General features: G+C 40.1%; 1 protein-coding gene across 1 annotated transcript in view; it reads right to left on the reverse strand.

Moving 5' to 3' along the window:
• The window catches only part of LOC126236889 (DC-STAMP domain-containing protein 2), a 291191-nt gene that overhangs the window by 35425 nt on the left and 242871 nt on the right, over positions 1-12895 (reverse strand). The window contains exon 12 of the mRNA XM_049946567.1: positions 4850-5056. Coding sequence (XP_049802524.1) covers positions 4850-5056 — 207 coding nt within the window. The remainder of the gene's footprint in view (positions 1-4849; positions 5057-12895) is intronic.

A 12895-nucleotide genomic window follows, 5' to 3' on the forward strand; every position in this document is an offset into this window, starting at 1 on the left:
AAGAGTAACCCATAATCCCCAAAACCAGTCACAACAGTACAGTGTCCTTAACCTTCCATCTAAAGCACTCTTCCCTCCTGAATTATCTGTATTATCTAAGGGTCTCACTTTCAAGCCTAACTTGATCCACTACCACTACCTCAAAATCATCCCTTACAAGCTTTCCAAGAGTCCTCACAACCAGAATTGCTTTACAACCCTTCCTCAGTTCCCTGCAACATGTCCCTAAACTGTCCTCTGCAGAACTCCAGGCTCTACATTCCCTAAAAGCCAATGACTCCATTATTATCCTCCCAGCAGACAAAGGCTCTACCACCGTAGACCGAAAGGAGTATGTTAGTGGAGGTCTACACCAGCTGTCACACCTCTACATACAGTGTCTGCCATCAAGATCCCATACCTGTGTTTCAAATTGACCTGCAGTCCCTCCTTAAAACCTCAGGCCCCTCACAAGTACTAACACCTCAATCCATAGAACTTCTCACCCCACCCAAACCACGCACCTCCACCTTTTACCTTCTTCCTAAGATCCACAAACCCAATCATCCTGGCCATCCTTTAGCTGCTGGTGTCAAAGCACCCACTGAACATATATCTGCCTTAGTTGATCAACATCTGCAGCCCATAGTACAAAGACTCCCTTCCTACATCAAAGATACCAACCATTTCCTAGACTGTCTAAAATGCATATCCGTCCCACTCCCACAACACACCTTGCTTGTCACCATTGATGCTACCTCTCTCTATACCAACATTTCCTCAGTCAGTGCCCACCTGATTCCAAACCTATGACATCCTTCCTATTCACCTTAATCAACTTTATACTTACCAACAACTACTTCACCTTAAGGAGCAGACATACAAACAGATCGGGGGTATGGCCATGGGAACCAGGATGGCTCCTTCCTATGCCAACCTTTTCATGGGTCGCTTACAGGGGCATTCCTGGGATCCATAAGTCTTCAGCCTCTGGTTTGGTTTAAATATTTTCAACATGTCCCCAATGAAGTACATCAACGCCTGTTTGCAGCTAGGGTGTCCATTTAATTACCATTTCATTTCTAGCAAAGCTGCATGGTCATCCACGGTAACTGTTATTTCGGGAACAGATACTCCCGTCATATATAATTAAAATATGGCTTCCCGGCCATTGACCTTCTTGTGCGAACGCCCACTCTATGCTCGAACTCGTACAGGACCTGGTAGATTAATCTGCCATGAGTAATGAGTATGATGGGCAAACATCTATTAGGCGCACTACGAATGTAGTGGTGTGGACATGTTGGGAATGTGGATCTCATGGGGAGCGTGCAAGGGATAAGTCCCTGCAGACGCACTATCCTCTGTGCCCGCGGTGACTTAGATGGATAGAGCGTCTGCCATGTAAGCAGGAGATCCCGGGTTCGAGTCCCCGTCGGGGCACACATTTTCAACATGTCCCCAATGAAGCACATCAACGCCTGTTTGCAGCTAGGGTGTCCATTTAATTATCATTTCATTTCTAGCAAAGCTGCATGGTCATCCACGGTAACTGTTCTTTCGGGAACAGATACTACCGTAATATATAATTAAATATATTGATGACATATTTACCATATGAACGCATGGTAAGGCTGACCTGCTAAAACTCCTGGAATCTGTGAATACCTTCTCCCAATTAAATTTCACATGGTCTTATTCTGAATCTCATGCCACTTTCCTTGATGTTGATCTTGTCCTCACCAAAGGCCAGCTACACACTTCTGTCCACATTCAATCTACCGACAAACAACATTTTGACAGATGCCATCCTTTCCAGGTCAAATATTCCCTCCCATGTTCCCTTGGCATCTGAGGCAAACATATTTGTTCAGATGTAGATTCTTTACAGCAATACACCATCATTCTCATCTCAATCAGCATTCACTGTATGTAAACACCCCACCAGCCTAGTTAAACAGCAGATTTCCTGGGCCATCACATCCAATCCTGGTACTGCTGATCCTTCCAAAAAACAACCACGGAGCACACCATTGGTGAGTCAATATTATCCTGGTCTAGAATGTGTTAATCAGCTACTTCAACTGGGCCATGACTTCCTAAAATCATGACCTCAAATGAGATCCATTCACTCTGAAATTTTGCCCCGCACCACCTAGAATAGCTTTCCGTCGCCCTCCCAATCTCTGCAATATTCTTGTCAGACACTATGCTCCTTCTGCAGCCATCTCCCTACCCTGTGGCTCCTACCCCTGTGACTGTTCCCACTGCAAGACTTGGCTCATGCACCCTCCTACCACTACCTATAACAATCCCATAACTGGCAAAACATATACTGTCAAAGGGAGAGCCACCTGCAAAACGACACATCATAAACCAGCTGTTATGTAAACACTGTTTGGCCTTCTACATTGGCATGACTACCACCAAATTATCAATTAGGTGAATGGGCATAGGTCAACCCACAATATCCTGTTGCAGGGCATTCTCTACATGACAATTGTAACCTTGGCGCCTGTTTCACCACATGCACCATCTGGATTCTTCCCCCAGACACCAGTTTCTCAGAACTCTGCAGGTTGGAACTAACATTACAACATGTACTTAGTTCTCATGACCCACCTGCCCTTAATTTATGTTAATTTCTTCCGTCCCAACATTTCTTCATCGTAGATACTCTTTGATTCACTCCGTTTTAGTTTTCTACATCTTTCATTGTCTTACCCATCTATTTTTCACCGCCCTCCTCACACCTCTGCTATGTACAATGCACTTAGCTTTTCACTCTTATTAACTCATACATAATGTTTAAGCAGTAATCTCTGTCTACATATTACCCTGTCTTCCACCTTTAAACTCTCAGGTTTTCAAATCTCATCCAATGCAGTCCCCAACAATCAGTCTTTCCTTCTCATCCTGTATGATAAGTCTCCCCTGATCCATGGTTCTGGGTGACTTTCCCCTTTTCCTAGATCTCTCCAGTCCTTTTCCTTCAACCCTCTTCCTTCCCCTTCAACCATTCTGCATGCAGAAGAAGCCACTGGCTATGAAAGCTTGCCAGTTACAACCATCTTTTACGTGTGTGTTCTGCCACTGCTTGGTGAGTAGACTTTTTATCTATCCAATTAAATAATTATGTTCTCTATATCGTGTTTGTTCTAGCTATGACTATTACACAGTCACTGAACACAATACATCTGCTGGTACCTGATAGTGATAAGCAAATGCTCATCTTTTTGATATGGAGAAATTTATAATTACTGTAGACTTTAACATTGATATGATGACCAGCTGATTGCTAGGTGCAGGCTCCTTACTTAGTTTCAAAGTACTGTCCCTCAGTGAAACAGAAGCTACATGTCATTAACAAGAGGAGTACATACAGACACTGCTGACTGAATTCTACCAGCAGACTGAGGATTCATTGGCTGGAGGTGGTGTATAAAGACTGGTGTAGTGATATTTTATGGAACTGGTAAATGTATTACAGTTTATAATAATATAAGGATCAAAATTACTAGAAATGTCATTCTATTGGATCATTACTGTAATAATTTTGTATAACTACATACTAGATTCTTGCAGAAGTATTAAAATTCACACTGTTGTGTGACTGATACACTGTACACCTATGCAGTGGTTTACTGACTTTTTTTTACAAAACTCTCAGATTAATAATTTCTCTAATTCAGTTAAATCCTTAATTAGTGGCTAATTTGGATAAATAAATGAATTATCTGATTCAGATAGGTATACGGAATCTACTTTTATCTAAGGACTAGCACCTTTTAATATATAGCTTTGTATGTAAAAGAATTTTCTTTTTTCATTCATGTGATGAGGCTGACAATGTTCTGAATAGAAAGACAGTACTTTATTTGCCCAGGCGAATATGGACATAATGTTTGCTTTTTTACCAGCAGCTACTTGCATCCAGGTACAATGTAAAGACACACATTAGGTTCCAGTCTGTTCCCTTATCCCTTTATTTCTTTTACTGTAGCTTCTGAAATTGCCAATGCACATATCTCCATTGTTTAGTGTGCACGTCACAGTTTTTGGAACATATATAAATAAAAAAAAATTAAGAGTCTCACATCTGAGTGCAGCTCTGTAGATCAGTGCACCACAACAGCTATAAAGAACTGCCCTAAAAAACACCTCTTAAGAAAATTAACTGTGTGTCCAAGCTTAATCCAGCTCACTTTAAATGACAGAAAAATTAATACAAATATTGTTAAAAATGCAAAATGTAGCACTTGTAGCTTTACATTCCGCAAAGTACAAACTCAGTAGATATTAACCCTTCAATTGCTGTGAAATGGAAAGCCATTGTTACTACAACAAATCTTAAAAATCAGATGTGATTACATGCGAAAATTTACGCATTTGTAAACTGAAGACATCATGTAATGGAACCGGACCTCAAAAATATAAGGTGGTCATTGGCCCAGTTGTATTTTTCAGCTTACAAGCAGAAAGTTCAGGATTTAATATCCATTTGCTCCCAGAAATTATTTTCTTTCTCTTGACATGATATTCCACTCGGATGGTTCTTTGGAATGAGAAAAATGTAAAGTTGAACATTAGTTCGGACTCCCCTGCAACTGGATGGGTGAGATGCTGCTTCGATTGTGCCCCTGATGACCTCTGCATTGATGAGACTTGAACTCTAATCTTTCTTCTTCCATTCTGGTTCTCAGATCAGAGGAAACAAAGAGCATGACATCTCTAACAGGATCATTACTTAAAAAACATTTGTATTTCTTGGACTTAGTGATAGCTACTTTATTCTAGTAAACAAAATACCTACTTTCACAAACATAAATTTGCATTAATAATGTATACAAAATACTATATATGTACTAACTTTTCTTCACTGACATCTGTTAAATCACCATATTCAATTGGTTCCATGCAGATAGTGCAAATGTTCTTCAGATCTTTGAAGCACTGATGACAGTAGGTGCCTGCACAGTCGAGTTTGGGACAACTCTTGAGTTCCCCTTGAGTTTCTGCACAAACTAGGCAAGCCTTTTGTGGTGTATGGGGTATTATCCTCTGCAGAAGAGCACATCTGCCATTTAAAGAAAAGATAAATGAAAATATAAATAAAATTAGTCAGTTCAACTGCAGATGATTACTTCTGTTTTATGTATTTGCTATTGGCTCTACACTATTCATTCAGGATTTAACTAATTTCATTTCACTAATCAACTATGGGGACAATTATTGGCTAGTGCTTACCTTCAGGATGTGGAACGTGTAGTACTACTGATAGACATACATAAAATTAAGAGACATGCACCACCTAGCTTGTAGAACTAATAGTTTCATCCTTGGGGAGGAGTGAGGGATTGGTTGAGGAAGTTAAAAAGGAAGGGCAGGTCTCTCAGACCACAGCATGAGAGGGGCCCACTTGTAGTAAAGATGGATGGAGATATGAGTACACATTTCACCTTTGAAGGTAATTAATGGCCAAGAATTATGTCACACAAATTATTAGTTTTCTCAGTTGAATTTTTCTTTGATATAACAATGGGGACAGATATAGAAATAACTGAAAAACAGCACAAATCAATCACTAGAGGAAAGACCACAGGACATGATGAGATGCCCATCAGTTTTGCATTGGAACTGGGCCCTCTTCTAGCATCAGTTTACAGTACATCACTGGAACAATGGTGCATATCACATGACTGGAGAAAGGTACAGGTCGATCAGTTCATAAGAAGGGCTGCAAGATGGACACACAGAGCCACAGATCGAAGTCGCTGACATAGTTTTCTAATACAATTACGGAAAATGCCACTATTCTTGCATATGATGACTTCCCTGGAGCCTGAATAACCTCTATGTAGAAATCAACATTGTTTTCAAAAGCAATGATTGTGGTGAACCCAGCTTACTCTGTTCAGTCCTGGGAATCGGAAAGCAGTAGGAGTTCAGGTTGATGCTGAGTTTCTTGGCTTTCAGAAACTCTTTGATACAGTTCTGCACTGTTACTTAGTAAATTAAAAAAATGCCCCCAGATATGCAATTGGATAGAAGACTTCCTAGTAGACAGAACTCACTGTGTCGCTCTTAATGGGGAGGCATTGTCAGAAGCAAAGGTAGTATTTGGTGTACTGCAACATAGTGTGATATGGTCTGTGCTGTAACTAAATGACCTGGTAGATAATAACTGTAACTCTATGATACTATTAGCAGATGACAGAGTTGTGTAAAAGGAGCTGAAATTTTTAGAAACTTGTTACAAAATGCAGAGGTACTCGCAGATAGTACGAATATTAGCTGCTGAATCATAACATATATAAATGTAGTATAATGTGCATAAATAGAAGAAAACTTACAAGATCCTCATTTGACCAGTTCTTGAGAACTGTCTATCAGTCTGGAACTCTTACCTTGGGTTAGAGGGACAAATAGAAAAGACTGAAAGGAGAGTCAAGATTCATCACTGGTTTCTTCAGTCGGCATGAGAATACATGCAAAAGGTCAACTAACTGCAGTAGAATACATTACAAGGAATGTGTTGTGCATCACAGAGAACCTTACTCAACAAAATTCCACAAGCTCATGTTCCAAAATGAGTCAAGAAGCATGCCATTTCCTCTACTATACATCTTGCATAATGACCAAAATGCTAACATTAGACAGATTTCGGTCTATATGAAGGGATACTGACAGGCTTTTTTTCTGTGTGCCATACATGAATGGACTAGGAGGGGAAGATAAGAATGGTATGCGCCCTATACCACATGCCACATGCCAGCTTGCAGAGTACAGAAGCAGTTGTAGCAGTGGACTGTGTCGAAATACAGGCAGGCTGCTTTTAGTATCAAATACAGATTTTCTTTGGGTACTGACTAAGGTCATGTTCATATCTCAAGACACTGACACGAAAGCCTCAATGCTTCTGTGAGGTGAGGTAGTCCTCTTCTGGCCATGCAGCCACAGATGGTAATTGCTTGTGATATATGACTGTGCTTGCAGTAATACAAGAAACAGTGACAGTTTTATCCTATGTTGAGGAAATCCAATGCTCATGTGTTTTGACTTTGATGGCAGTGCTTTAAGGGTACTTTTCCAGCATGAAATGCATGGCCACGACTGTAACCAATGTACTACTACACAAAATATCTCATGAAAGCATCTTGATTTCTCTCAAGTCTTGTTTCCATAGTCAAGTATAATGCCAGAACTACCTTTCTGGTATCTCTTGATTTTTGGTTGTCATCTAACGGAGGCTCAATTTTCTATCCTACTTTTCTGTATATTATTCTGATAATTTGGATGCATGAGCTACTAAGTTAATTATAAGCAATTTTTCATATATACCTGACCTTGATCTCTGTCAAACTCTTACTCTAATGCTGCATCCTTTATGTCCTCCAAACTGACAACTGTTTCTTTGTCTATCATGTTAACAGATAGTTCCATCTCAAAGTACTCTTTTCACCTACCTACTTTCTCCTCCAGGTTTCACAGTCAAATTTGTTTTACATTCTTATGCTACTTCTTTTAAATTATCCAGAAGTTATTTTTACTTTCCTATATGCTGAATCAGTGATTAAAACAACCATTTGTTTTTCAATTTCATCAATTTTTTCAGTGACCATTTTGCTTTAGTCTTCTTGCATTGCCTACTGATTTTATTCCTAAATGACTTGATTGCTGAATAACTTTCTCTTCGTGAATATATTTATACTTCCTTTCTCCTATCACTCCAAATTTCTTTGCAGTGGCCCAGTGGCCACTCCCATATTTAAATTGTTGAACTATTCTGACTAGCCATTTTGAAGATGTTTATTCCTCCTTAACCAAACTACATACAACACAGTATTTACAATGTCAGAGAACTTCAAATGCACATCATTCCTGAATAATTCAGTATCCTATTAGTATGGTGACTCTTTCTAATAATTCTCTCACACTTCAGCCTACTCTTCATCATCACTAATTTGTGACCTGAATCTATAGCTCCTCCTAGGTAGGCCTTATAATCCAGTGTCTGATTTCAGAATCCCTGTCTCACCAGCTGATATCATTGTGTGTTGCCTAGCCTTTTTCATGTAGGCCTATAATACCTCCTCTTCTGACTTTTGAACAGAGAACTTGCCACTATTAGCTGGAAGTTTTTGCAGAACTCAGAGAATATTTTTTTCTCTCATTTCTACTGCTGAGCCTATGTTCTCTTATAACTATACCTCCTATTCTTTCCCCTACTACAATGTTTCAACACCTCCTCCCCCCCCCCCCCCCCCCCCCCCCCCCCCCATCCACAATTGGTAGATTTCATTTTCCTCTGTACAAGATATATCTGAAAAGTCCAATGACTGGTCTCAGAAAATAAAGAAAACAACTGTTACAAGCAAACTATATTTACTGATCTTCAGCATTAGCGATAACACACTTCTGGCACCATTTGTAAAGCTGTTGGAAACTGTCAGCAAATGATCGTTGTGGAGCTGCTTGAAGCACCATGGTCTCATGATGTTGGATATTCACAATTTCCTATTCCTAATACAGAAAACAAGTTACACTTATTTTTAGGTCTGGCTAACTAATACTGAATATTTGTGCCAAAATCTGAGGAAATGGTGAGACTAGTAACACATATTCTGAAGAAAGAGGTAAGTTTCACAGGATGACACATGACTTAGAGATTGAAGGATTTACTGACCAATCGTCCTGTAGCAATGGGGGAGATCGTGCATTTTGACAAAGTTTCATCAAAAAAGTTCACAAGCTCACCACCTGGGGTGCTGAAGTGTGCACTTATTGCAAGACTAAGAAGAGACACTATTGAGCTCTGTGGTTTTAGTTTTAAATATTATTATTCTGTTGTTATCTGTCATAGTGACAAGTTTTATTATCCTTTTCATTTCCAATCAATGTTCCTGTTCTCAACGTACAAAGCTTTCCTTTATGTAGTTGAGAGTGGAGAGTTTTTTAATACAGAACAAAGAATAACACTCGCATTTGCTGCATGCTGTTAGCCCATGTATCACACGCAATTTAGTAGCTATCTTATAGCCCCATAAGATAAGCTTCAGTGGTGACCGCAACCTGATAGTGCCTCAGACGAGTAGTTCTCGATGAGAAAACATTGATTTACAGTAATAAAATGCCAAATGAAGAAATGCATAACATGTGAAGATTGGCTGTATGACTTCCATTATTGTGGCCTACTAATCCAACTCCCTGGTTTGTGCAAGTGAAAGTAAATTTTTTATGTTCTGGTGTAATGACAGGCACCACTAAATTTGCCCTGGTGGTAAGTCAGTGTGGTAAGCCAACTTGACAACACATACGCAGCAGAAATGCAAAATATAGTAATGGCACCTCTGGGGATGGACAGATATTCTAAACTGTTGTCAGAACTAATATGTTGGGTGTCTTGCCTCTTAAGAGGAGAGAGTGTGACAGGTACTTGTGCAAGAAGTCAGTGACGAGAAAACCTCACAATGCTTATGTCACTTAAGAACCAAAGTGGATGCTCACACTATACCAGAAGCACTACTACACACAATATGGAGCAGTAGGTTGCTAGCGTAAGTGAAAGCAATAATTGCCTCTCAAACCAAGATATCCTTGGACGAAGGCTGACAGGATACAAGCTGCTATTGTGCCCCCATCTGGATCCGATGTTACCATTATGTGCAACAGCACCACAATGAAAACAAACCCTGATTGCAACAAGCTTTCAAAAAAAGTCACAGCACTGGAGCAATAATTAATGAACACTTGATAAGTAAAATTGATGTTCTGTCTAATCAACTGAATAAACTCATCACTGATTGCAGCACTACAAGTAGTTACCGTTAGTGATCACAGAGCCATTCCACTCATGTGGTGTCTCATTGCAATGACACCAAAGTCACGAATATATGCTGGTATCATCAGCGATTTGGGGATCAAGCCCATAAGTGCAACACACTTTGTGAATATAGAAATGTTAGTAACTGCCAAGCAGATGTTGCTGTGCCTGTCTGACCTTCTACCCACCTCTATCTGACCAGCTGTAGTCAGGAAACAAATTCTTGATAGATACCGGCTCAGATTTAAATATTCTGCTGTGGGATAAGGCTCATAAGTATTGCCCAACTGCCAGCTTCATGCTGACAGCGGCCAACAATTTCGGTACTTGAACATACGGCACGCAGCATATGGAATCAGACCAGGAACTGCATCACGCAATAACTTGTAAATTCGTCATCATTGACATAGCAGAACCGATTATTGGGGCAGACCTACTTGCCCACTACCGCCCACTGCCCGATGTTGTTGACACCTGCCTGCAGTATGCTGTCACTGGGCTGTCAGCAAGTGGATTTATTTATTTATTTAGTGTGTGGCAGTAAGACACAAATGACAATACAATTAGTTGAAATTGAAATCATTATAGTTATAAACAAACATCTAACAGGCTATTGCTTCTGGAGTTGCTGTCAGGAAATTTTCAGGTTTCCCTTCATAAGCTGTCTGAGGGCATTCTTCTACGATGTGTTTTACTGTTAGTATCTCACAACATTCACAGAAGGGTGTCAATTTCTTGCCACATTTATGCAGGAAATAGGCACATCTACCATGCTGAGGCCTTATTCTGTTCAGAGTTGATCAGATTTTACATTGTAACTCAAAACCTCTGGCTTTTGGGTAATACATGGAATTTCATTACTCTGTTTTGGGGTCCACTGTTGATGCCAAGCTTGAATCAAACTGAATTTTTCCTCTGTGGCTTTAATTGCCATTTTGATAGGAGGGCTTTCTGGATTGAAGACGTCTATGGGAGGTGTATTCAGTGTCCTCATGTGTTGGTAGGTTATTGTTGCTCAAGATCTTCCTGTACTCATCATGAGTGCGTTTATATGATGCAAATTGTCTGTTTTGGGGTCCACTGTTGATGCCAAGCTTGAATCAAACTGAATTTTTCCTCTGTGGCTTTAATTGCCATTTTGATAGGGGGGCTTTCTGGATTGAAGACGTCTATGGGAGGTGTATTCAGTGTCCTCATGTGTTGGTAGGTTATTGTTGCTCAAGATCTTCCTGTACTCATCATGAGTGCGTTTATATGATGCAAATTTGATGATGGTATATAACTCAGTACTGGGAGCCATTCTGTAGGAGCAGATTTGATGACTCCTGCAATCATTCTCATTGTGTTATTGAGTTGAGCTTCAATTTTACGAGTGTGAGGACTGTTAAGCCACATTGGCACACAGTATTCAGCACTTGAGAAGACAAGGTTCAGAGCGGATGAGTGTAGGACAGAGGCTGATGCTCCCCATGTTGTTCCACAGTTTTGTATAATATTGTTGCTTGATTGTAATTTCTCTGCTATTTTTGCTATACGCTCTTTAAATGTGAGACTTATATCGAGTATCACACCCAGATATTTTGATGTTTTATTATGAGTAAGTCCTGTGTTCTCAAACTGTATTCTAAGCTCCCTTTTGGCAAATTTGTTAATCAGATGAAAGCATGTAACAGCTGTTTTGTTGTCATTTGCTTGGAGCACCATTTTTGGTAGTACCCTCCCAAGTTCTCCAGGTCAGCTGTAAGGACTTCCCCTGATTCTTCAAATGAGTTAAATCTTGTTGCAGGTATCCAGTCACCAGCATAGTTGTGCTTTTTAGATCTTGTCTCTGGCATGTTAGCAATATAGAGGTTGAATAGGAGTGGTGCAAGTACCGATCCTTGTGGCAGGCCATTGTTGAATTTTCTTGGTGAACTTACATTGGTCCCTGTGATAACCTGAAATGTTCTGTCATTCAGTATGTCATTAAGCAAATGAGCTGTTGACTTTAGATGAAGTAATTTGTAGATCATGCCTACTCACCAGACCGTGTTTTAGGTGGCTGATACGTCAATAAATGCAGCAGAGGATTTAAGCTTTCTTTGAAATCCCGCTTCAATATAAGTTGTAAGCTAGAGAACTTGGTCAGCACTGCTTCGTATTGGTCTGAAACCTGCCTGTTTGATTGGTATTACATCAAATATTTTCTGAGAAATTCTGATGTATGTGAGACTTTCAAGTAACTTGTATGTTACTGATAATAGTGCAATAGGCCTGTAGCTCTCAGATAAGTTTGCTGCTTTCCATCATTTTAGGATGGCCATTATCTTTTTTGTTTGAACTCTCTGGGTAGATTACTAGTCTGGATGATGTCAGTGGAGAATCTGGCCAGGCAGAGTTTTGCTTGTTTACTACAGTTTATTAGGAATTCGGGGCTGATGTCATCAAATCCTGGCACTTTCCCTGGTGTGATACTCTTGAGCATTGATTCGATTTCTTCAAGTGTGAAAGGGTAAGCTTATTCAGTCTCTGTCACCTGATTCCATATATTTCTGAGTTCACGCTTTATTTCTACTGTGTGTGTTTTGTCTCTTGGTGTTCTGGACTTTGTTACTGTGTGGGAAGCTATGGAGAGATTTTGGTTTTTGCAATCGGATATTGATGTCGCATGGCCAACTGCAATGTCAAGCTCGTCCAAGCAGTGGCAGGTGAGTTCACCAAGCTACTCGACCAGTTCCCAACACTTACCAGGCCCCTCAGGGCCCCACAGCAGGTAGAAAGAAATTCCCATGATGGCAATAATTACACCTTTCTGTTTATTTGAGAGCCTGTTTATGACCTTTGGTCTTAGGAACACAGCACAAACCTAGTAGAGATTCATCGATTCTGTACTAAGAGGATTGCTACATTGCTTTGCTTACCTCGATGATGTCCTCATCTTCTCAGAAATGCCAGAATTACACCAGTGGCTCTTTACTCGGGTTTTCAAACGTCTTGCTACTTACGGCATTGTCCTAAACATGTCAAAGTTTGTATTTGATCAGTCAGAGGTGACTTTCTTTGGGACATGGCATTTCATCATAAAGCTTGTGCCCACTATCAGAAAAAGTCGAG

This window comes from Schistocerca nitens, chromosome 1 (assembly GCF_023898315.1).
Source record: "Schistocerca nitens isolate TAMUIC-IGC-003100 chromosome 1, iqSchNite1.1, whole genome shotgun sequence".
Classification (NCBI taxonomy): Eukaryota; Metazoa; Arthropoda; class Insecta; order Orthoptera; family Acrididae; genus Schistocerca; species Schistocerca nitens.